This window comes from Mesoplodon densirostris, chromosome 1 (genome assembly GCF_025265405.1).
Source record: "Mesoplodon densirostris isolate mMesDen1 chromosome 1, mMesDen1 primary haplotype, whole genome shotgun sequence".
NCBI lineage: Eukaryota > Metazoa > Chordata > Mammalia > Artiodactyla > Ziphiidae > Mesoplodon > Mesoplodon densirostris.
In genome coordinates this window covers 32,773,010-32,797,844 of record NC_082661.1, presented here as the reverse complement: position 1 = coordinate 32,797,844, position 24,835 = coordinate 32,773,010, and the positions used below count along the sequence as shown (strand labels likewise).

The 24,835-nt window shown below is 49.3% G+C and overlaps 1 protein-coding gene across 1 annotated transcript in view; it reads right to left on the bottom strand.

Annotated features, from left to right (window-relative positions):
• The window catches only part of TLL2 (tolloid like 2), a 138,365-nt gene that overhangs the window by 8,571 nt on the left and 104,959 nt on the right, over positions 1-24,835 (bottom strand). Inside the window, exons 10-17 of the mRNA XM_060111148.1 lie at positions 22,220-22,322; positions 15,524-15,640; positions 14,357-14,502; positions 13,712-13,907; positions 4,863-4,988; positions 3,928-4,088; positions 3,091-3,271; positions 1,340-1,465 (exon numbers count right to left, since the gene is read on the bottom strand). Coding sequence (XP_059967131.1) covers positions 1,340-1,465; positions 3,091-3,271; positions 3,928-4,088; positions 4,863-4,988; positions 13,712-13,907; positions 14,357-14,502; positions 15,524-15,640; positions 22,220-22,322 — 1,156 coding nt within the window. The remainder of the gene's footprint in view (positions 1-1,339; positions 1,466-3,090; positions 3,272-3,927; positions 4,089-4,862; positions 4,989-13,711; positions 13,908-14,356; positions 14,503-15,523; positions 15,641-22,219; positions 22,323-24,835) is intronic.

The following is a 24,835-nucleotide window of genomic DNA, read 5'->3' as shown; positions in this document are numbered from 1 at the left end:
AATAAGCTGAGAGATGGCAAGTGACCTGTTGGTCGGGGGGAGAGCCAGGCCTGCCTTTGCTCTTGCTGATTAGGAAATAGAGGGCGCTGAGGGGGTACCACTGTTGACTCTGCCCTGTGGCTTCAGGCTGAGGCGGCTGGAGGTTGAGGGTGGGTGAGAGGCAGGGGCGGCTGCACGGAGGTTCCCCCTCATTGCTGCCTCTGCTCCGCAGCCCCACAGAGAATGGGCGCCGACAAGGGCAGCAGCTCAGACGTGGGATGTTCGCTGCCGCACTCCCTGCCACCCTGGGGGAACGCATACAGTTCACCTGATGGGACCTTAGCGGAGTTTTATCTCTCCTGCCCCCACCCCAACGCCAGAGGGGCTAAACAAAGTTTTTTTTTAAGTTCCAGAATGACAGTTCTTCCAACCCACCTCTCAACCCAACCTGTGACCTCCTGTGTCCAGGTCACAGCGCTGGGCTCGAGGGTGGGCTTCTGAAGATGTCTAAGCTCATTCTTTAACCTTCCGGGGAGGCCCTGACGAGTCTGTGTGGCGTCCCAGCCGGTATCTCTTAATTCTGAAATGTTTATCCCAGAACAGGGGTGTGAGGTCTTCACATCTTCCCTCACCCTGATGTGCATGCAGGGCTCTGTGGTGGGGACAAGGCCTGGAGGCCTGTGTGTTCATCGAGATGCTCAAAGTCCCTTTGCAGGATGGGGTAAGAACGTGGGAAGGCCTTTCCCAGAGTGACTGGACACGAAAAGCCGTCTGGCCTCCCACTAGTGAATGGAGCAGGGAGCAAAGTCTTCCCCAAATTCTATTTTACTATTAGACCTGCAAATGGTAAATATGATTATGACATAGATGGCTGATCTCTGTCAACATGTCAAGTGCTTAATATGTGTCAGCCTGTCTGAAATACTTTCTAAGCATGCTCTCATTTAACCCTCACAAAAACTTTAAGAAGGAGGTATGTTTAGTCCGTTTGAAACAGAAGAGGACACTGAAGCTCAGAGAGGTTAACTAAGTCGCCCAAGGTCGCACAGCTGGTAAGTAGCAGAGCCAAGATTTAAACCTAGGTGGTCTGACTCTGGAGCCTGGCGTTTAACCACTTTGCAATAATAACTGCAGGAGAGCACTCAAGGGCCCCTGCAAGCTTCCTGAAGGAGGGACTGCCCTGGCGGAAATCACTCTTGAGCAGGAAGGTGGGAGGAGGGAAGGCAGAAGATGAGCCTCAGTTCGGGGCTTGCTAGACCTGGAAGAAGCGCCCCTCGCTCTCACTCTTACGCATGCGCACACTCGGGCAGCCAAGGCGAGCCTCCCAGCGCCCTCCACCCCAGCCACGGTCAAGACTCACCCTCTTTGCAGTCCTGCCGGTTCTCATGGAGCCGGTAGCCGTTCCTGCACCTGCACAGGTAGCTCCCGAAGGTGTTGACACATTCGTGCTGGCACCCGCCGTTGTCCTGGGCGCACTCGTCCTTGTCTGTGGAGATCAACGGACTCTCCTAAGAGGAACCACCAACTTGGGAACGTCCCTCACAGCCCAGAACCCAGCTCAAAAGGAGTCTCCACCAGGGAGTCTCCCTGATTGTCCCAACTCTGATTATCCTTCCACGGGGCCGAGGGTGGGGCAGCATTCCTTGGATATTATCTGGCCCTGGTACATACTGAATTCCCCATGCTCCTAAAGCACTTTAATGTATATATAGGTTCTCCCCTCCTGCTCCCCACCCAAACCAAGGAGCTCCTTAAAGGATAGGCTAGTATTAATAATAATATTAACAATAATAAAAATAACCACCGTGCACTGAGTATTTACCCTGTGATGGACACTAATCACTCTATTATACCCTCTGTATTATCTAAGTTAATTCTCACACAACCTTAGGAGGGAGGTGCCTTTGCCCCCAGACCCTCTGTATTATCTAAGTTAATTCTCACACAACCTTAGGAGGGAGGTGCCTTTGCCCCCAAACCCTCTGTATTATCTAAGTTAATTCTCACACAACCTTAGGAGGGGGGTGCCTTTGCCCCCAAACCCTCTGTATTATCTAAGTTAATTCTCACACAACCTTAGGAGGGAGGTGCCTATGCCCCCATTTTACAGGTAGGAAAACTGAGGCTGAGAACGTTAACATGCCCAAGGTTACTCAGTGAGCAAGCAGTCTGTGTGACCAGATGCCTGGGCTGTTACTCCACGGCCCCACACCTCCTCCTGCCTGTGGAGCAGGTAAGCATGCGAGCCTTGGGCCAGGCGGCCCAGTGCCAGCCCTGCTCCTCCACTTCCAGCTGTTGTGACCTTGGGGAGCCCTTGACTTCTGTACCTCAGTTGCCTTACCTGTAAAGTGGAGTCAGTTATGGTGTCCTTACCTCACAGGATTGTTGAGAGGAGGAAACAAATTAGTACAGGGAAAGCACTTAGAACAGCATCCAGCCCCGAGTCAGTGTTAGTTTTTATTTATTATTATGGATGGACTCAGATGTCAGCTGTTGCTGTCATTATGGATCTTGTAGCTCAAGCCGGCACAGCATGCAGCCCTCTCCTAAGCCAGCTTCCTTCCCTGTTAACCAAGGACCAACCTCCATCCCCAGCCCTCCCACCGGGATAACTTCAAGGGTCAGGGACATCTCCCTGCTCTCTGTACCCTCTGCCCACTGCGGGTAATGTGTCACTGAACACTTGGTGCTTTCGTTTTGCCCTCTGATTCTATGAGGACAACTAAGAATCCTTAAAGAGCCCGTAAAAAATAAAGAGATGAAGACCACCCAACACTTCAGTGCTGGAACCACGGGCTAGAAAGAGGCAAGGAAGGCTCCTCCCCAAGCCCTCTGGGGGAGTACAGCCCTGCCCACACCTCGGTTCCAGACCTCTGGCCTCCAGAGCTGTGAGAGACAACATTTTTTGTTGTTTTGAGCCACCTGGTTTGTGGTCGCTTGTTTTGGTAGCCCTGCAATAACATAGCCACCACGCTATAAAACCCGGACCGAGGCAGAGACACTGTGAGGGCAGGGGCAGCGGGCAGAGAGGGGCGGGCGGGTGCCCCGAGGCTGGGAGCCCACAAAGCCGTGTTGCCCTCAGCCTGTGGTCTTGCCCCCAAACCCGCACACCTGAGAAGAAGTGGGCCCTGAAGCCGCGTTTGGAGACCGTGTTGTCGGACTTGAACTCCACGCGCATGTTGTTGCTCTGCGAGGTGATGACCTCGGGCGTCTCGGAGCCACAGAACTTGCCGTGCAGCCCGGCGTCAGGGGACAGGCCGCTGCGCACCTCCACGAAGTCGTACTTACACACCTGCAGGGGGGGAGTCATGGGGAGCCGCCCGGTGCCCTCCAGTCCCCGCCGCAGACCCTGGCGCATGGCAGGGCTGCCTTCCTGAGAGCTGCACCCTGCCAGGTGGGCAGTTGAGCTCTGTCAGGCCCAGCGGGAGGGTCCTCTCGACTCTCACTGGGATCCCTCCAGCCCAAGGTGCAGACAGGGGGCACGCCTGACTAGCTGTCCAGCTGTAGGGCTCTGCCTGAGCCTCGGCTGGCTGACTTGATCATCCCATGACCACCGCCCAAGGGAGGGAATGGGGTTTTTATGCCACCCTGGTCCCCAGCTGCATCTCACCGCCTCCATTCCTCCCAGCTGGACGCCAAGCCCCAGATTCCTACCCCAGGGGATGGACCTGTCCTGACCACCTCGCCCCCCACCCCGCCCCCAAGACCCACCTCCTCCTCTCTTGTCCTGATTCTCCTCGGATTTATCAGTGACAAGAGGACCAAAGCCCTCCATCTGCAGAGGGTGTGCCGCTGGAACTGCCTCACCAAACATCCCCCCAGATTCCGCCCAGCTACAACCCCACGACCCTAGGAGGCCACCTCCCCGCCTGCTGAGCCCCTCGGCAGTTTTCAGCCCTGAGCCACATCCCAACATGCTCCCCAGTCAATTGGAGTGCAGAAACATACATCATTGCCTTCCAGTTCAAACACTTCAAACTGAAGGGAGATCCGGTACTGAGCGGGGGCCACCACTTGCCAGACACAGTTTTTGTTGGTAGGATACTCCTTTGGCCACCCAGGACTGGTGATGGTTCCATTCAGCTTGGTAATGAAACCGCCACAGGCCACTGCACGGGGGGGAAAAAAAGCAAGATTCATCTGGTTTTATTTCCAAGTGGCTGCAATTTCCCCCAAGCAGCAATAAGCCCTGCTGTTCTTTAATAACAGCAGTAATAACAACAACAACAAATAGACCATCTGAACTGATTAATTCAGCCTTCTTTCTTCTAGTCTGTTTCAACTGAGGATTTGGAGGGAAGGAGTGGAGGACAAGTCTTTACAGCTTTTTAGAAAAAGACGATGCGTTTGTGCTTTACCTCTCACTCAGTGGCATAGCTGGGGACTTCACATGACTTGGACCAAGGATCACACACACACTTGTAGCTGCCCAAAGTTGCAAGATTTAGAAATGTTTGCACCAAGCTAGGCCATGTCCCTGGGTTCCATGAACAAGCAGACTCATTCAGGTGGGCAAGGAAAACACCACCAGCCAGGTAGGAATGGAATGAATGAAATGCACTATTCGTTGAGTCACACCAAAGTGCTCATACTTATTCTTTGCTTTTATTTGCTACCTTAGTAATCATATGAATTTCACACAGTCACAGAAGAAAATGAACCATGGTTCCACCTGCACAGTTGCTGGGGTGGAGTCCGATAAACTCATCTCACGTTTGTGGCTTCATCGAGTTGTTTTTCCCCCCAGGAAGGAGGAGGATCATCCCCACAGCTGTCCATTGTTACTTCACAGCCAACCAGCTGCCCCATCTTCATCTGCCCCCCCTCTCCTAAGACTTGTCCCCCATCCCCTCTCACTCCAGCTTGGCAGGTCCAACACCAACCTTCACACGCCTTCTTGTCAGAGGCCAGCTCATAGCCAGGATCACACACACACTTGTAGCTGCCCAGAGTGTTCACACAGCGCTGCTCACACCCGCCGTGATCTGGCCAGGAACACTCATCCACCTCTGTTGGGGAGGAAGGTGACCATGGTTAAGTCATCACAAAGCTGCTGGGTCTGTTCCCTGTCGCTTTCCACATCCCGGGATTCCCTCTAAGAAAAAGAGCAACTCCTGGTGACCACCTTCCAAGGAGTCCCCTGTCCACGTCTCAGAAACCAGCAGCAGCCACAGCAGCAAGTGGGATCTTGACAACACACAAGACTAACTTGTTAGCCAGAAGCAGGGCTCCTTTGAGAGGAGACCGGGCCTGGTATAACTTCATTCTTTTCAGGGTTCAGTCAGCAGTATTTGTGATCTTAGAAAATCTCAAAGTTTTCATACCAAAGACGATCAATTTCAATGCCGTAAAATTGGGGGTCCCCCATAAATGCAGAACGTCTCAGGACATTAAGCGAAGGGTAAGGACAAAGGGACACGTTCCTAGATGAAGATGTATAAGTATTCTCCAGGGATAGAACCAGAAGCTGTGATTTAGCATTTTATCACTAATCTGAAGAGGTGATCTTCAAGGTTACAGAAGACGCTGGCGCTTAGGTGAGCCAATGCCTCCAGGAGAAACCACAGGAAGAGGCCACAGAGAGACAGAGTTAGCAGGGGAGTTACATGGGATTCAGCACCGACAAGTGTCCGATGATGTGTCTGGGGCAATTAAATGGCAGCAAGCAGGACGCTGTCCAGAGGGAGAACGTGGGACTCATTGGAGAATCTCCCCGGACATGTCAGCCCATGCACCACTAAAGAAAAGAAAAACCCAGTTCATTGGGCATCTCCAAGAAGAGTATCAGAAGTAAAAGGAAAAGATCATTGTTTTCTGTTGCCAAGTTGTGGTACATTTATCCCTAAAGAGCATGCAGGTTGTAGCCTAACACAGCTGCAGAGTCTAATGAAAGGACAAGTAGACACAGAGACATCTTCAAACAACAATAACAAAAGCCCAGCCTAGGAAGAAGAAAGGGTTGGAGAGTGGGTGGAAGTGTTGGTTCCTAACGCCAGGGAAGGCAAGAACAGAGCAAGGACAGAATTCACGAAATCTCAAGAGACCTCGCATTACACATAAAATAAATGAGGACATTTTCAAGTTGGTAAAGACTTGAGAAGATCCCCAGTCCTGCCACCTCAGCAAGGATCCATTTAGTAACATTTCTGGTAAGTGGCTTTCCAGACCCTGCTGGAAAACACCTAGATAGGAATCTTACTGTTTTTAAAGGTATTTCTTGTCCTTTGAAATTTGAATTGTTAAAAACTCTGACTCCTTGCAACTTCCAACCCAATGGTCCAGCAGAAAATGCAAACCTTCCAACCACCATATCTCCTTTTTCCAACTCAAATAAACTCCAACTCAAACACATTTCCTTCCAATCTCCCTGATCCATGATGCACAAAATACTCGTTACCCGGTGGCTCATCACTGGGCGCAGGATAGTTTGTAAATATCCCATCATTTCATAGAGTGAGGAGTAAACTTAGGTGACTCTAAGAGTGATGTGTTCTTGGGCTCAACAAAAGCTTAAATAAGTCAGTCAGTAGGGGAGACTGGGCTTAGGAGACACGCTCTAGACAAGGGGTTGAAGTTGTCCATAGCTTCAAATAAGTATAGGTATTAAGTTCGCTAAAGTAGTAACAATCCTGCAATTGTTTACTACTTTACAGTAGGCAAAGTACTTTCTCTGACATTTGCTGAAAAGTATAAAAGGAGGAGAATCAATAACAATGAGGAATAGAAAAAGTCCAGTCTTTAGAGTGAGCCAGACAGACCTGGTTGGATTCACCAGGGGATCTTCCTTCAATAAACTGGATGGTTTGACCTTTCTGAGCCTTCCTCCACTTTTAAGATGAGAATAATATCTGCTTTTAGGGTTGTGGTGATTGAAAATGATGCCTGTGAAGTACCCAGCATATAGACACTCAGTACACATTAGCTATTGCTCTAGAAAAGAGCAGGGTTCCTTTTGAAATTCCAGTGGATGGAGAGACACAGTGATGGGAGTAGTGAAAAGGATAAGGTTACCTGGCATCCCTGAATCAGGGAAGAGTAGAGTAGGCCTGGGGAGGGGAGAGAGAGACAAGGCAGGAACAAAAAGAAGGAAAAAGTGTCAAGGATGGGCCAATGAAGGAAGACTAGACGGGCAGGAAGGCAGCACAGCAGAGTCAAGAAACTGGAGGGAGGGCGGAAAGGAACCATGGAAAGAGCCCATCAACATAGAGCAAGTTAAACAAAGGGCCAAGCTGGGTGGTTGGGGGAGAGGAGACTGATGCCAGAAGATGCGATGGGCAGGACACACGATTGTCATAGGCAAGAAAAGGAGGAACACTGATAAATCTCCTGGCACCATCTTAGCCATGTGGAGGGAGAGAGGCTGGTGGATTGGATTTGCACCTAAAGCAAAGGGAGTATATTTCTTCCAAAGACTAGAAGGGTAGGATGTTCGGCCCAGGAAGATGGGTAAAAGGTAAACCTTTACACCTGAGCTCTCTCCAGAAAGAGCAGTGGGATGTTTGGCCATTTCCACCCCTGCTCCAGCTCGGGTATATGGTGTGGAAGTGAATCAGGGGCCCTGCTCTCAGGGGGAGCCTGGGTGTCCTCTGCATCACCTCCACACTGGAATGAAGTATCATCTGCTTCAAGCCCACAGGCTCATGCTTGCTCTGGGCTACAGTGGCCAAGGCCAAGCAACCCAGAAAAATCTGGGAGAGTGTGGGGGTGGGAGAAGAAACTGAATCAGGGATCAGCTTTGCTGACTCTGGCCTTTTTTTTTGCCTTCTCCAAGTAGTACCAGTGAAAGAAGGAACCATTCTGAGGTTAGATAATGAGATGACTGAGGTAGGATCCCAAACACTGTTTCAGAGAGAGTTAAGGAAAGGGAAGGCAAGGCACATCCCTAAGCTTTTGAAGTACCTTGAAGGGAGCCAGTCCCCCACATCACAGATTCCATGGTGGGCCATCAGCACTGGGACTGTGGAGCATGGGGATCAAGGTGGGAAACCCTCCCATTCTTTCTGTGGGGAGTGTGGCACCAAAATGGCCTTGCCAACCCGAAAATGCACTTGCCATCTCCCCAAGTAAGTGGAGATGCGAGGTGCTTTGCCTGCTGCCCGGCCAGCAGGCTCTGAGAGGGACTTCCATCTGGCGCCAGGAGAGGGATGCAGGGGCCAACTGGCACCCTGGACAGAGCCACGTGCCAGCTGGGCCCTGGGCAGAGACTCCTGCCAACTGGCACCAAGGCAAGAGCTTCTTTGGCTGGTCCAACTCTTCTGCGTGGCCTTTGTAGTTACTCTTCCACTTTCTTTCACTGGAGAAGTCCTGACACACGCACTGGCCCCTGTGTGCTCACAGGACATCCTACTGACAGCCTTGCTGGAAAAAGGCTGACAAAGAGCTGGCTGTGTCAGGGCTCTAGACCTGGGCTAACCTGTGCTAGATCCCATGTGACTACTGAACACTTGAAATGCAGCTATTCTAAATTCAGATGTGCTGTGAGTGTAAAACACACTGGATTTCCAAGACTTAGTGTGGAAAAAACAAGCCATAAAATCTCTCATTGTGTATATTGGTTACATATTTAAATGATAGTATTTTTGATATACTGGATTAAATAAAATACAGTATTAGGGCTTCCCTGGTGGCGCAGTGGTTGAGAGTCCACCTGCCGATGCAGGGGACACGGGTTCGTGCCCCGGTCTGGGAAGATCCCACATGCCGTGGAGCGGCTGGGCCCGTGAGCCATGGCCGCTGAGCCTGCACGTCCGGAGCCTGTGCTCCACAACGGGAGAGGCCACAACAGTGAGAGGCCCGCGTACCACTAAATATATATATATATATATATATATATATATATATATATATATATATATATATATATATATATAGTATTAAAAATAATTTTGCCTCTTTCTTTCTCTTCTTCTTCTTTTTTTGTAAGGTGGCTGCTGGAAAGTTGAAAGTTACATTCATGGCTTGCATTTGTGACTTGCCTCCTCTTTCTGTTGGACAGCACTGCTCTGCACTGTGGTCTCTGGCCTCATTCATCTGCGTGGGAACCCTGAAAGGTAGGCAGAGCAGGGAGCAAGAAGCCCAATCCATAAACGAGAATCTGAGCCTTATTCATTCATCCGCTGCCCTGTAAGTATTTATTGAGCCCACCGTGGGTCTGGCACTGTGACTACGGCAGAGGACAAAGCAGGCAGGATCAAGTCTCAGAAAGGAAAACTGACCTGCCTGAGAGCAGTGAGCTGGTAAGAAGTGGGAGGGCAGGGCTAGACCCCGAACGGCAGAGGCTAAATCCAGGGCCCTTCTCCCTATACTCCCATGGCAGAAGGGTGACGAATGTCAGAATCAAATCAAAAATTCAAATCCCTTCACTTTACTTTCTCTTTTCTCTGCAGAGGAAAGAGAGTGAGCTGTGAAGTCCTGCACATGCAGGGCCTACTTCTAGCTCGGCCGGCCACCTTAGAACTTCAGTTTCCTCAATTTTAAAATGGGGGTAATAATGCCAAGCAAGGGGTTGCTCTGGAGACAAAGTGAGGTAGCTGGTACAGCTTCTGGCATACTCGATAGATGTCTTTTCTTTCTCCTTTAATAGGTCCCAAAGAGGCTTCCACCAGACATGACTCCTCTTTGAAGATTCAGGGTCAAGGTCAATGCCGTATAGTTCTTTCTCTTCTAAATGTGGCTCTCTACAATCCTTCTTGACATAAAAAAGGTGTCAAGCTGGGCCTGTGCACTAAGTTAGCCTAGATGGGCTTCAATTAACACCTTTACAGGCATCTAAAAAGCTGTTTGCCAACTGACATGTCCTTGAATATCTAGGCTGGGTGCTGACCCCACCCCCATGCTGAGTGAGACCCTCCTCCGATGTCAACACTTCCCTATCACTGCCCACTGGCTCACAGGTCTCCTTTGTCACCTTGAGCTCTTAAAGACAAGGACCTTGTTCTCCTCTGTCCCACAGCCCCGAGACACAGTTTGATGACTGCTGAATAAATGTTCAAGGTAGAAGAGGGAGAAGATGGCATTTTCTAACCACTAAAATGGAGCTAGTTATCATGGTTGCTCAGAGCAGGCCAAGGCTCTAGACTCAGTCCCTTACAAACCGGTTTAGCATCACAGAGAGAAACACCCCTCTCCACTGCACTGACTGGCATCTCCAGTAGTGTTGCCACAAAAAAAGCAGAAGGCTCCATTAAAGTTGAATTTCAGATGAACAATTAATTATTTCTTAGTACAGTATGCAATATTTGGGACGTACATATACTAAAAGATCATTCTTTATCTGAACTTTGAATTTAACTGGGCAAACGGTTTTTAAAAATTTGTTCAATCTGGAAACCCTAACCTCCAGTTTTAGCTGGTTCTCTCAAAAATTGCAATGCTGATCGTCAGCAGAGCCAGGGATGAGATGTGGGTGGGCTAGTGCCAACTGGTTACCAGTTCTCTTACTGGAAAGAAGCCCCAACACCTAATTTACAGACCTGGGGGTGGAAGTCAGGGAAGGAGAAGGACGGGAGAATTAGGATAAACAGAATTAGAATAAAACCTCACGATTATCTGTGACGTGGTAAGTAAAATGAGGTCTCCCAAAGCCGTCCACATCATAGTCCTGGAACCTGGGAATGTTACCTTACCCTTACGTGGCAAAAAGGACTTTGCAGATGTGATTAGATGTGATTTCAGGTTCTTGAAATGGAAGATTATCCTGGATCGTCTGGGTGGGCCCACTGTTACCACAAGGGTCCTTACAACTGAAAGTGGGAGGAGGAGAGTCAGGGTCAGAAAAGGAAACGTGATGATGGAGGCAGAGGTCTGGGATGCAGCCCGAGAAGGTCTCAGCTGCCCTTGCTGCTTGAAGACCGAAGGGCACCACCAGCCAAGGAGTGCAGGCGCCTCCCCTACAAGCTGGAAAAGGCAAGGGATTCTGACCTCAAGAACTGTAAGATGATAAGTTTGTGTTGTTTCAAGCCACCACATTTGTGGTCCTCTGTGACAGCAGCGATAAGGAAGTGACACACGGCAACTGCAAGAAGAAGTTGTCACATTATTTTTTCCAGAGAGAAAAATAACCACTTCAGAGATTCCTTCCTTAGCAAAAAAAATTAATGGGACTAAACATGACACCATGTGTGTTCACTTAATGCTATTTCATTTTCTCCTGACAATAACTCTGCGATAACCTGGTAGTATTGTTTCTACAGGTAGAGAGATTGGGGCTCAGAGAGGTTTTATCACTTGCTGTAGGCGACCCAACCAGCGCAGCCGCTCAGTCAGATGGGGGTCTCCCCAGGCTGAGAGACACCCAGCAGGTGCAGTCTGGGCTAGGGTGAGGCGAGGGCTGTGCACCTCTACTTCTACTGAGGCACCTCTACTAAGGCACCTCTACTAAGGCATCTCTACTAAGGCACCTCTACTAAGGCATCTCTACTAAGGCACCTCTACTAAGGCATCTCTACTAAGGCATCTCTACTAAGGCACCTCTACTAAGGCACCTCTACTAAGGCATCTCTACTAAGGCATCTCTACTAAGGCACCTCTACTAAGGCACCTCTACTAAGGCATCTCTCCTAAGGCATCTCTCCTAAGGCATCTCTCCTAAAGCATCTCTACTAAGGCACCTCTACTAAGGCACCTCTACTAAGGCATCTCTACTAAGGCATCTCTCCTAAGGCACCTCTCCTAAGGCATCTCTACTAAGGCACCTCTACTAAGGCATCTCTACTAAGGCATCTCTACTAAGGCACCTCTACTAAGGCACCTCTACTAGGATTCCCATGTCCTTCTTCCCACCACAACCACCAGGCGAACTGCATTTGAAATACACTTGATGTGGCTTGGTTTTTTGGGTTTTTGTTTGTTTTTGCTTGGGAAAGAATTAAACTTTGTCTCCAATTACTCAGAGCATTAGGATTCTGCTCTGTTTCTGTTTGGGTTTGCTGTCCCCAGATGGCTCAAAGCAGAAAAAAAAAAAAAATCCCACACACTTGTGTGGTACTTTTCAGCTTATGAAGTGTCTCCACAGCCATCATTTCATTGGGGCTTCACAGCTGGCTGGGTAAAATGGGCAGATTTCCTTCTCCCTGTTTTACAGAGAGGAAAACAGGGGCTTCAGTAAGGACAAAGGGATGCTTGCTCAGGGTCACACAGCTTGAAGTGGGTTCTTCTGACACCATCTGCTCACCTAAAACCTGGGAGAAGGGGATAAAGAGGGGGCAGATGGGGAGACAGAGTAAGGAAGGGGCCAGGAATTCTGGGTTAGCACAGCCGGGAGCCCTGGGAGAGGAGGGAGGAAGGGGCCACTGATTGGGGACCACCAGTTGCAGACTGGAGATCTCCATTCAGTGGCTGCTGGTGTGCTGGTGGGCACCCAGTCACAATGCATTGGGGAATAGCCAATATTTCGTCTTAGCATGTGGTCTGAGGAATTCCAGGGCTCTGAGAGCAGAGAAGGAAAACCTATCTATTCAAAAGAGTCTAAGGATGGACCTAGAGTCTGTCATACAGAGTGAAGTAAGTCAGAAAGAGAAAAACAAATACCATATGCTAACACATACATATGGAATCTAAGGGAAAAAAAAAAAGGTCACGAAGAACCTAGGGGTAAGACAGGAATAAAGACACAGACCTACTAGAGAATGGACTTGAGGATATGGGGAGGGGGAAGGGTAAGCTGTGACGGTGAGAGAGTGGCATGGACATATATACACTACCAAACATAAAATAGATAGCTAGTGGGAAGCAGCCATATAGCACGGGGAGATCAGCTTGGTGCTTTGTGACCACCTAGAGGGGTGGGATAGGGTGGGTGGGAGGGAGGGAGACACAAGAGGGAAGAGATATGGGAACATATGTATATGTATAACTGATTCACTTTGTTATAAAGCAGAAGCTAACACACCACTGTAAAGCAATTATACTCCAATAAACATGTTAAAAAAAAAAAAAGAGTCTTAGGAAGCTCGCTCTGCTGGGGCCAGGAATGCTGGTCTTCCCATGCCATTCTGCGTCTGATTTTATCAAGATCTTACAGAGCAGTCAGTCCCTAAGGCGGCACCGAGGTTGGTTTCCTGTGTGTGCCACACCTTCTCAGTCTCCCCCAGCCCCCTGCCCAGCTCTGCCCACTTGAGGGTAGGCTTGTAGACTGGGAGCTGATGCTTCAGGAGCTGAAGACCTGGGTTGCCTCTCTGGCCCACATCAGGGCATGCAAGGCAATGTTCTAGAAAGAGTTTGAGTTTAGGAGTCAGACTGTGTTTAGATTCTTGATCTGCCACTTAACTGAGTGACCCTGAGCAGCCCTTCTCAACCCTGATCAAGCATGATCTAAACCCAACTCAGAGGTTTATTTTGGGAATTAAATGACATAGTGTAAGTCAAGTACCTTGCACCGTTCCTGGCACACAGTAGGTGCTCAATTAATGATAGTGACTACACAAATATGTATTGTTATCAATGCTCAGTTTCACTAAGGTTCATGAAGTTGACCTTGGAAACTTATAAACCTAATTTCCAAGTGCGGCAGCACAACGTTCTCCCACAAAGAAAGAAGCCAAGGCTGAGCATGTTCCCGAGTCAGTCGTGAACCCCGCTGGGGAATCTACGCACAGCTCTGAAACGGCTTGCTGCCTCCTCACTGCAGGAAGCCTTGTTTGGTGCTAAGGTTCCCTATGGGTTTTGTGACTCTTAGGCCAGGGGGGCAATACTTCAACCTGTGACTAAAATGGAAACAACTGCTAATTCATACCCTTGAAAAAATTGGCTGCAAAGCCTGCTTTATTGATAGAGCCATCAGACACAAACTTCATCCACATTCTGTTGGAGCTGGACTTTACATCCTCTGGCTTCTCATAGCCACAAAAGTGGCCAATCAGGGCGCTCTCTTCCGCAGGGCCGTCGCGGATTTCCAGGTAGTCATATGCACAACTGTCATGTCTTTCGATCTAAACGGAGAAACGGAGACAACGTGAAAGACAGCAGCTTGGCCTTAAGGTTTTCAATTTAAGAAAGGAACCTAAATATCACTCTTGAAAATCTAACTAAGAGACAAAAGGACCCAAACGTGTCCTGGGCTTTTCCAAGCTGTCTCCTACTTGCGCAAGTCAAGGACGAATCAAGCTGCAAAGAGATTAAGTCATGATAAACAGGGAAGAAAGATTCAACAGAACGCCCTGAGATCCCATTCTAGACTTCTGCTTCAATTATTCCCCCACCCTCTCCAGCAGCCTTCAGCAAGGAGGCAGATGTGATTTCAAAGCCTGCAGAGGCTCTGATACCAGATGTCCTGGCAAAATGCATCATGGACTTGAAATGGCCTCTTAGGTTCCTGTTTTCAACCAAAAAATGGAAACGTATCTTTATAGAGCACAGTGTCTAAGATCAGCGTACTCACCTCAAAAGCTTGGAAGGTAAGCCCCACGTGAAATCCCTCGGAAACGGTAATCCTCCAAACACATTCCTTGGAAGGTCTGTAGTCATCCGGGTAGTTTGGAGATTGAATCTGACCGGCATCTTTGTTAAGGTCTCCCCCACAGGTAGCTTTAGAAAAAGAGCCAGGAGGAAAGGGGCGGCGGGGGCGGGGGGGTCCCTGGTCAGAGCTTACTAAGGAAGTACACCACTAGGTGGCTCCACTTGCCAACATTTTCATTTCCATTCAACCGAGACTGTGCCTCCAGAAAGGCATAATCTCATGTGTTTGCAACTCTGAATTTTGCTCATATAAAGAAAATAACCATGTAGAGCAGTGGTTCTCTAACTTTGCTGTGCATCAAAATCACCTGGGAGATTTTTCAAACTATGGGAGCCAGGGCCACATCCCAAGAATTCCTGATCAAGCGTGTCTGGGCGATCACCAGGGGTTTGAGATCCCCCAGTGATTCTGATGCAGAGGGTGGAGGCCTCTGGTACAGAGTGATGTGTACACACGCACACGCACGCTATTTCCTTTATAAAAACAAAGCTTTGGTCTCTCCAAAATTACAATTTAAGTCCCTAAGGGGCCTTAATAACTATTTAGTGTTTTCCTTTGGGTGGAGGGCGGGCACAGGGCTAACTAGCCAGAGAAACCCAATATGTGGAACAAACAGAAGCAGAATTGCCCTGGTGGCAGCTGCCTAGAGCCCAGACCTACTGGTTCCCTCAACTCAACCACCATAGTGGCCTCAGAGGCCCTTCCAAGAAATGTAGCTGGAAATTCCTTGACCTTGTCCAAAGTCCTCTTTTCACAAATGAAACTCAGAGAGGTTTGGATTCTTTGCTCAGGCTCACACAGTTATTCAGAGCCTGCTTTCATTTCCACAGTGTTCTATAACCCCCAACACCATCCCCGCTGGACTGGATAAGGGTTCAGCAGGGTGGTGACAGGTAGATGGCGCCTGTCCCGAAGGGAGCCCAGCTAGCCTCTCAGCTTCCATACGGTGGGAGAAGGGGATGGTGCTGCCCCACCCTCAGGGCTTGGGCAGCTGCCACACGTGCAAGGGTGGGAAGGGACACCAGCTGCACGTGAAGGACTGAGGCACATCAGGAGCCACGCCAGCGGCTTCTCTCGTCATGAACAAACCTTCATACACCGCGAAGAAGCCCTTGCCCATGATGTTGCTGCTGCTTCGGAATTCCACCCAGAGCCGGCTGTCTGTGGATATGAGCTGCTCCGGGACTTGGTCGCCACAAAACCTACCTGGGAAGCGGAAAAGAACGGTCAGGCTGCTGGCGGACAGCACGGAGGGACTCAGTGCAGGTAGAGAGAGAGCAGTGCTGCTTCAAATGCGGTTCAAGGTGAGCAGTCCTCGCTAGGCAACTCATCCTGTAGCACATACAGGATTAAAAGCTGGGATGGAAACAGTCACACGCCTGTATGCCTCCTTCAGGAGAGTCTCAGACTCCAATCAATCAAATACCCTGAGTGTGGCCCAGGCACCCCCTCCCCTACCAGTGGGTCTTGTTGAGGTGCTGAGGGGGATGAGGACGTCCCAGCAAGGCCAGTGGTGGGATGGTGGTCTGAGCAAGTGATGAGTGTCCCCCCTGGTATTTCTATTACATATACACCCTTCTATTTGGGGGGCATGCCTTGTGCCTTCCTTGTCTCGGGGAAGGGTTGCCAGAAGACACATGATGACAAAATCAGTTCTTGGCTTTTGGATTCCACAAGTCTAGCCACAATACCAAAGATTTGGGAAAATACACAGTGAATAAGAGCACATTTCCCCTGCCTTGTAGTCTTAGAAAGATTCCTAGGATGGTGGAGCAATCCTCTCCTAGAGGGAGAGAGAGGATTGGAGAAGGCACCATGGAACCTCTGAAAGGACCCTGTGCCCTGGGTGGAGAAGGTTGATAGAGACCCCGAGGAAGTTTAAGGAGCTGGGAGAAGCAGAGAGCTGTGCCCCCAGGGCAGTCCCTGGCACAGCCTGGAGGGGCAACAAGACCCTGGATTCCCCATGTCCGACCTGGGGTCAGAACAGGAGTGTCTGTATGTTTTCTTAAGACATTAGGCCAGGAGACAGGCATGCAGAGTTCTTCAGGGAAAGCAGGACACGATGGCAGCAACAGGACTCCTGGGAGGGGATGGAAGCGACTTTCCCATAGTCCCGAGGGCCTGGGGAGCCATACATAGCACGTCTCCCATAGAATGTCTTCTAGGGAGATGTGGACTTGGCACCAATCTGAACTGGCCTAGGGCTGAGACAAGGAGGAGGCACCGCAGCCACTTAGGTGGACAGAGGACTGGAGACAAGAGAGGGATGAGGACATCCCAGCAATGCCAGTCGGGATGGAAATGTGCCAGACACCATGCCCTGGCACAAAGTGTGCCCCCCACTGGCACCCTGCGGGAAAAACCACAAATTGACTGTAATTAAGTTCCCACTACCTGATGGAAAGGGGCTCATAATTGCTACTGAACTTGTGGTATTGAACATACAAATAAATGTGTATTTCTTAGACACATGGGTACATTGTGTGAAATTTGGACCCTTTACGGAGGAAAAGGGGGAAGGCCAGGCCTTCCCAGGGCATGGTCATCCTTGGCCATATAATTTCCAATGCCACAGAAGGATGGCAGCCAGGGCAAGAACAGGGGTGGGGTGGGAGATGGACTGAGTCATACTCATCATCAGCTCACAACACAGACCAGCCAAGGTCTCTCGGAATGGAAAGCGTCCGTGGCTCCACCAAACGCTGACTGTGTGAGTCATTCAAGAATCCATTTAACGTGGGGGGAGGGGGAATGACGGTTAATGGGTATGGGCTTTCTCTGGGGGATGATGAAGATGCTCTCAGCCTGTGGTGGCTGTACAACTCTGTGAGCACACTGAAACCACTGACTTACATGCGCTAATGATGAGATGTATTATGGTGCATGAATTTTATCTCCAAAAAATGTTTAAAGTCTATCTGACAGATGTTTACTGGGTATCCTCTTATGGCCAGCACTGTGTTAGCCACTGGATCAACCCCTTGAAGCTGTAACGCTGCTCTGCCCTTCTGAGAAATGGGGCGAGGGGATGAGACTGGGGGAATAATAAATGCCACTACAGACATTTCCTAGTGGCCAATTGTGGTCGACATTCTTTGGGGAGACACAGGGGTAGAGGTTGCTAATGTCCTTCCATTTCCTTCTGATTCTGGCTGCCTGTAGCCTTTTGGATTTGGGGAGCTTAAAATTAAGGGAGATGAGCTAAAACTGCTGTTGAGAATTGGGTAAGGAAAAATCCATCAGCAGTCTATACACTTCCAATAATGGTTCCTCGGGCATGGCCAATTAGTACCAATTAGTTCTTGGAAAACTGCATGTAAGCCTGGGGAAGTATTGCTCACAAGTGAGAAGACGGAGCCACTGAACAGCAGTGAAGCAATGCCGGTTCACAAAAGGAACTCTTTCTTAGCCAAACTGAGTTTCAAGTCCAAATTTCTCCTTTTAAAACCCCAGCTGTCGGGCTTCCCTGGTGGCGCAGTGGTTGAGAGTCCGCCTGCCCATGCAGGGGACGGGGGTTCGTGTCCCGGTCTGGGAAGATCCCACATGCTGCGGAGCGGCTGGGCCCGTGAGCCATGGCCGCTGAGCCTGTGCGTCCGGAGCCTGTGCTCCGCAACGGGAGAGGCCACAACAGTGAGAGGCCCGCGTACCACAAAACAACAACAACAACAACAAAAAAAAAAAACAGCTGTCACAGCCGCTGGGGAAGTTTTCAAAAGAGAGAGGGACTTCCACCACCTTGCTGCCTAAGAAACCAGTGCCACAGGACCAGCCACCTCTGCTCTGTACCCCGGAAGAGACAGGAAATACCGGCTCAGGTGTGTTTTACTGCCTTGGCAGAGCTAGACTTGGTAGAATAAATTACAAATTATGTCTAAGCAATGTCTCCCCAGATCACCTTGTAATTCTTAACTAGAACCCTCTACATTGTCCCTGGACTGATGTCTCCAGACTCTCACCTTCACTGTAATGGTTCTGATAAAAGCTCCCTTTTGAATTGAACCAGACTATGCCAGACACTGTCCTACACACTTTCCATGGATTTTCTATTTGCCTCCCTACTACCTTCTGAAATAGGTGCTATTATTAATCTCATTTCTGAAAAAACTGAGCTTTGGAGAATTTGAGCTGAGCTACACTCAGTGTGAGTTACACTCAGGATTGTAAGTGGCAGCAGGATTTGAATCCTGGCAGCCTGAGATCTTGACCTTCATCATCAGTCTCATGCTCTTCATCATCATCACCATCACCACCACCACCATCCAAAGGAACTCCTCTGTTTGAGGTGCAGTTCTGAACACTGCACCTTTTTTGGATCAGTAGACATCAAATCTGCTGTCTGGAATATAATCACTATTCCCATTTCCCAATTTGGAAACAGACACATAGGAATGAAGATCAAAGACTCAAACCATAAAGCAAACTTGTGGCAATACCAGGCTGGCCAGTTTGATTCATGCCATTGGTTCTGCTCATTTGGGGGGCCTCCCCTGCCCAGAGAGCCCTTAGTAGTGGAGCCACGCGACACTGATTGGCCAGCCTGGCCTTTCTGAACTTCCCTCCCCACTTCAGGGAAGGCGGAAGAAAAGCTTTTGTGTGCGTTGCGGCGGGACAGAATGCCCGAGGACCGTTCTTGCCTACAAAAGTGCGTTGTTAGAGTAATTCCTCTAGCAGAAATAAGGGAGGGGAATCCAATTAACAGGCCAGTGTTTCAGATTACTGGATGAGTTCTGTATGCAGCCACCTTCCTCCCCTCTTTAGGTGCAATCTCCTCAGTGACCCCTGAAACTGAAAGAAACAATCTGCTATCTTTAAGCAGCCGTGAAATGTTCTCAATCTACTTACATTTCCCTTTAATCACTATGTGAAAAGCTGGGCCCCAAACAGCCTTCTCCCAAGGAGACTAGCAGGCTGGAGAGAAAATGGACTAGAGAAAAGGTGTCAGATTCCTAAACTGAAATCTGGTTCCTGCCTTTGGAGGAGGAGTTTAATAAGGATATCAAGAAGAGGAAATGCAGATGAGGACACTACAAGTGGACTCCACGGGGAGTCATAAAGGGTTCATTCATAAAAAGTTATGCATCCATTATGCCTGGATTTTCACACACTGCCCTGGGAAAATATGCGATGCACAGTTTTTCAGAGCAAGATGCATACTTTCACAATCCGCCCTAATCCGCTCTCTCTCCTGCCAAAGGGGCATTGACCTGCCTCCTCCCGGCAGATTTCATGGCACTGACCCCTCCCAGGGACCAGCTCGGCCCACACAATGCACTTGTTCCAAACACAAAAGTTCACTAACAACTGCATTTGGAAACATCAGAGCAGGCCAAATAGTTGGCAAAGGAGAACTCCTGCAAATGAAGAATGACGGTTACAGGCGCGGGGCCATGCCTTGGCTACAGCACACTCGGCGCGCGCGTGCGCACACAGACACTCTCTTTCTCTCTCTCTCTCTCACATCCACACACTCTCACAAACACATACACACACTCACTGTAAAAGTGTGTAAAATATAAGCAAAACAAAGAAAACCCAAACAAAAAACCATCATTGATAATGACGAACAGCAAAAGCTCCACCTAATCAATGAACGTGGAATCAGAGTTCCCAGGATCTGTAGTGAGAAAATTCTTGTTTCAAGTTCAAGGAACAGCTGGAAATCCCTCTGCCTGTGCCCATTTTCAGGAGCGTGCCTTGGCCCTCTCCATGGAACTTTAGGAACAGAGAGCTTCCCCCTCCTGAGCTTTTTAAGTCTATCACATTCCCTGGGGGGTATAGGGTTGCCAGATTTAGCAAACAAAAATACAGGAAGCCCAGTTAAATTTGAATTTCAGATAAACAACGAATCACGGCAGTCCTATGGGGAGCCCCTTCTAGATTCAGCAGTCCCCTTGCCCCATCAGCTGGACATCTAAGTTCTGACCTGATCTCAGCCACCAGCAGGCTGTGTGGCCTTAGCGAGTCGGTTTGCACTTGGGGAGTGTGGTTTTCTCATGAAGGTGTGTGATTAAGTGACTCTAAGGTCCCCGAGATTCCATGTTATCATGAAACTCCTCCCAAACAGTTTCTTTTATTAATTATAAAATAATATCTGAATGCATTCTTGTAAAAGAGCCAAATAATCCAGAAGTATACAAACCAAACCATGAGGTTGGCCCCCCACCCTGTGCTTCCTTTCTCAGAGTGCAAGGGCGCTCATCAAAACTTCTTTACAAATTCCTATCTATTTGTACCTTTAGGAATTTAAACTCATGGCTCTCTGAACTGAGTGGGCTTGTGTGCCTTTCCCAGTGGTAGCTGATCTGGCTGAGACCCTTTGGCCATACAGAAGCTTAGTATCTGCCAGGCTCCCCTGGGTCCAGCCAGACCCTCTGTCCCTGTGTCTTCTGATCTACCCCAGAATCTGAAACGAAGTTGGGCTCAGTCTGGCAGTGAACTCCCCCCCACTTAGCTCTCTCCCTTCTTTCCGGCCTCCATCTTTGGTCAGTTGTCCTAATAGCAGCTCACACTCAGGCCAGTCATTCGAAGCATAACAAGTATGGCTTTTCTGCCTACGTGAAGACATGCCAGGGACAAAGCCTGCACTGCGAACTTATGCTGGTCCAACTCAGAAGCCCACCCTGAATAGCATTCTAAAAATGAGGACAACCCACTCTCAGCAGACACCCTCCCAAGCTGGCCCCTTATGACTCTGCTTCTCATTCTGGCTCCACCATGGTGGACATTTCTTGGCCAAACGAGTCCCCATGTCCATTGTCCTAACACTGATGCCATTGGTCCTCTATATGATGTTAATCTTCCCTGGTCACCCTGAGAGATCTGCCTCTGGTGACCAATCCTGAGTGAACTGACTTTTCTCTTTATGCCACCTGCCTACCTTCTCTCACTCAAAGGTCCACCTGCCTTTTCATGGATGAGTTCAAGCACTGTTCATCTCCCCAAATAAATACATGCTCATCATAGAGAAATTAGAAAATATAGCTAAACCAAGAACAACAAATACAGAATAAATTTTTAAAAATACTCCATCATCCTGAAATAACCACTGTGTGTTATTTATTTATATTTCTTGTTTTACTTAATATTTATATTGTAGATCACAAAATGGTTTCTTCCAGTCAAATCCAGGCTGCACAATGTTTTCAGTAATTTTGTTTTGGGTAAGTTAAGTCAGGATATTTACTGTTCAGTTTGCCACACTCCCTGCCACTTCTTACTTTATTACACCAGCCCCACCTCACTCATTTACACCTTATACCCGAAGGTATCTGGTTTTGCAACGCCTGCATCGATATACAAGTGTATTTTTGTTAAAATGGAATCCTACATGTTGCATATCCTATTTTGCAAAACCTTTTGTGTAGCAATGTACAATGAACATCTTTCTGTATCAATAAATAGCCCCCTCCAACTTTATTTTTAATGGCTGGATAGTTTTCCATTGAAAAGATGTATTATAATTTATTCATCTAACCCCTACTGTTGAATATTTAAATTGTTTTCAATGTTTCCTGCTTCACTGAACATCCCTGTAGCGAGAGCTTTGCACACTTCCTTAATTAGTTCCCTAGGATAATTTCTAAGAAGTGGAACGGCTGGGTCAAAGAGTATTCGCAGTTTTAAAAGCTTTTAACATGTGCGGCCAAATGGAGTGTTCAGAGTTTTACAATGACACCGACCCGTGAGAGCTTCCTGTGACTGGCGGGATGGACCCTTCCAAATATTAACAGCATCGCAGACAGCATCTGAGCACTCCTCTCTTAAGGCTTTCTGAAGTCAACTCACCCAACAGGGGGGCTTTTCTCCAATAACCATCCCGGACCTCCACGTAGTCGTACCAGCACAGGCGGCTTTTAAACAAATCCATGGATGTGAAGTTTAAGACGATCTGCAAAGAGTTACCGTAAAGTGAGTTTTGGCAGCCAAGCCTGAGGAGTTTTGAAGATACGTCTGGCATAGCGGTGTTCTCACGTTACCCTTTAGCATACAGAGCTCTCAGACCACAGTAGGAGTGTCCTCTCAAAAGCACATTCACAGGAAACCTCATGACATTCAATAATAAACCTTAAACAGGATGGGGAATAAACAGAGGAGATGGGTTCTTTGGTTCTGTCTGGGGAATAACTTGGGCTTTTGAAGTCACTTGGTGGTTTATAGAAAGCAAGATGCATTAAAAAGACTGCTCGGGATGCGCTGAGACTGGGGATTTGGAAGGAGGTAAGAGGTCAATGGAGTTTAGAGATACGGAAAGATCTTAAAACATCATCAATCATTCCAAAGGGTTTGGGGTGAACCCGAGTGCATCCGAGCACCTCCGTGATCGATGTTCCCCTGGCCATGACCTCACTCTTCTGAGGTTTGGTGTGTCTAATAGCCTTCCTACAGTTAGTCCGTTCATTCATTTATTCATTCATTCCACCATTGTTAGTTGACCACCTACTGTGTGCCAGTCTGTGTTGGCCAATCAAGATAGAAAGATCAGTAAGACAGAGTACTTGCCTTTAAGGAGCTCAGAAAATGAGGGAAGGGCAGATGTGCCAAGCCAATTGGAACATTATGGAATAAATGCTGAGAAGAAAGGGATGGACAAAAAGGCATTCTGGAACCCCAAGGAAGGAGAACTAGATTCTGCCCGGGAGGATCTGGAGAAGGCTTCTCAGAGGAGGTGGCATTTAACCTAAGGAGAATAGAGGTCCAGGGGCCAGAGAAGGAGGGCCAGACAGGATTTTGATGCAAGGGACTGACACAAGCAGAGCAAGATGTCTGGGGAGCCGCACTGTGCATCCAGCAGGGTCATTGTGCACGTGTCTGGAATGAGGGGGCAGAAGAGGTGAGGAGGAGTGAAGGCTGGGGAGGTGGGTGCCGAGGGACTGGGAAGGAAGGTTTCCAGTCCCTCTGGACACACTTGAGGCCATTCAGTGGTGCCCCGGCCCACAAGCAGTGGAGGGGGAGGGGGGGCCCTACAGACTTGGCACACAGGTGCTGCACCCCTTCCAAATCAGACGGCCCAGACCGAGGTCAGGTTTGCCCTCTCCCTTCACCCCCCTTCAAGCCCCGCCATGCAATGTGCCCGGGATTGTCTGGCTACAGCTCCCAAGCAGGCTCCCTGCCCATCCTCGGCGTGTACCTTGCCCGCCGCCTCTCAGCTCTTTCTCTCTCCAGAGTCCCCTGAAGCGCCCTGCCCCAGCTCCTGCACCTCTGACCCTATCTATGGCTTTTCCCACTCAGGGGGACCTTGCTATCGAGCAGTTCATTTTTTTCTAGCGTCTTCACTCTCCTCCCTCCACTGGCCACTTTCTTTTCTATTCTTACAGCCCTGGGTCCCACTGTCTCTAAGTAAACCCCTTAGGCTGGAGGGCTGTGGGTCAAAGTTTGCAGTGCCCTCCCGGCCACATCGAGAGGACTTAGTTCTTCATCCTTGTTCTCTGGCCCCTCTGCTTTGAACCTCTCCTCTCTGGTTTCCACCACACTGTCCACTGTTCTCTCTCCTCGGCTGGCGCCCGTCCTCCCCGCTCCCCATTAACTGTAAGGGCACCTCAAAAGAAAGCATTGTCCTCCCAGCTTCCCTGTCTGTAGGTGACACCCTCGCCCCGATCACTGAGGTGCTGTACCTTGGGGTTAGCTCTCCTTGGCCTCTCTTGTTTATCCCAGTGCTGACGGACTTTCTTCCTTTGAGATGTCTGAGTTCCCGCTCCAGGTCAGTCTCGCTGCCCCTTCAACAGCCCTGCCTGCATTGTTCCTGCTGAGATGATTCCGGAACCCCTCCCTGCCGTGCCCCCGTCCATTCTGCACACTAGGTCTTCTGGATCAATCTTGCACTTACAGCTCATGTTTACCAGATCCCTCCTGTGCTCAGAAAACTTCAGCAGCTCCCTATGCCCCAGTCTCATAAATTAAATTCTGATTACTTTCCAGAGCCTCCAGCACCCATCCTATGTGACCTTATTTCCGGGTGCACCCTGATATATCCATGCTAATGAGACCCTCCCATGCCTGGATAGGGGGCCCCTCCCTCTCCCTTGAGTCCTTCCCTGATTTCCCAGATGGACATGATCTTTCCCTCTTTGGAACTCCTCCCTCCCTATCTTAGAGTGATTCTAGAGCAGGTATTTTAGAGGCAGGCAGATCTGGGTTTCCTCCCAGCTCTATCCTTCCTGGCTCTAGAATCTTGGGAATTGTCCTCTTGGGCCTTTAGCTTCCTCATCTGTAAAGAAACATGCACAGGGCTTCCCTCGTGGTGCAGTGGTTGAGAATCTGCCTGCCAATGCAGGGGACACGGGTTCGAGCCCTGGTCTGGGAAGATCGCACATGCCACGGAGCAGCTGGGCCCGTGAGCCACAACTACTGAGCCTGTGCGTCTGGAGCCTGTGCTCCGCAACAAGAGAGGCCGCGATAGTGAGA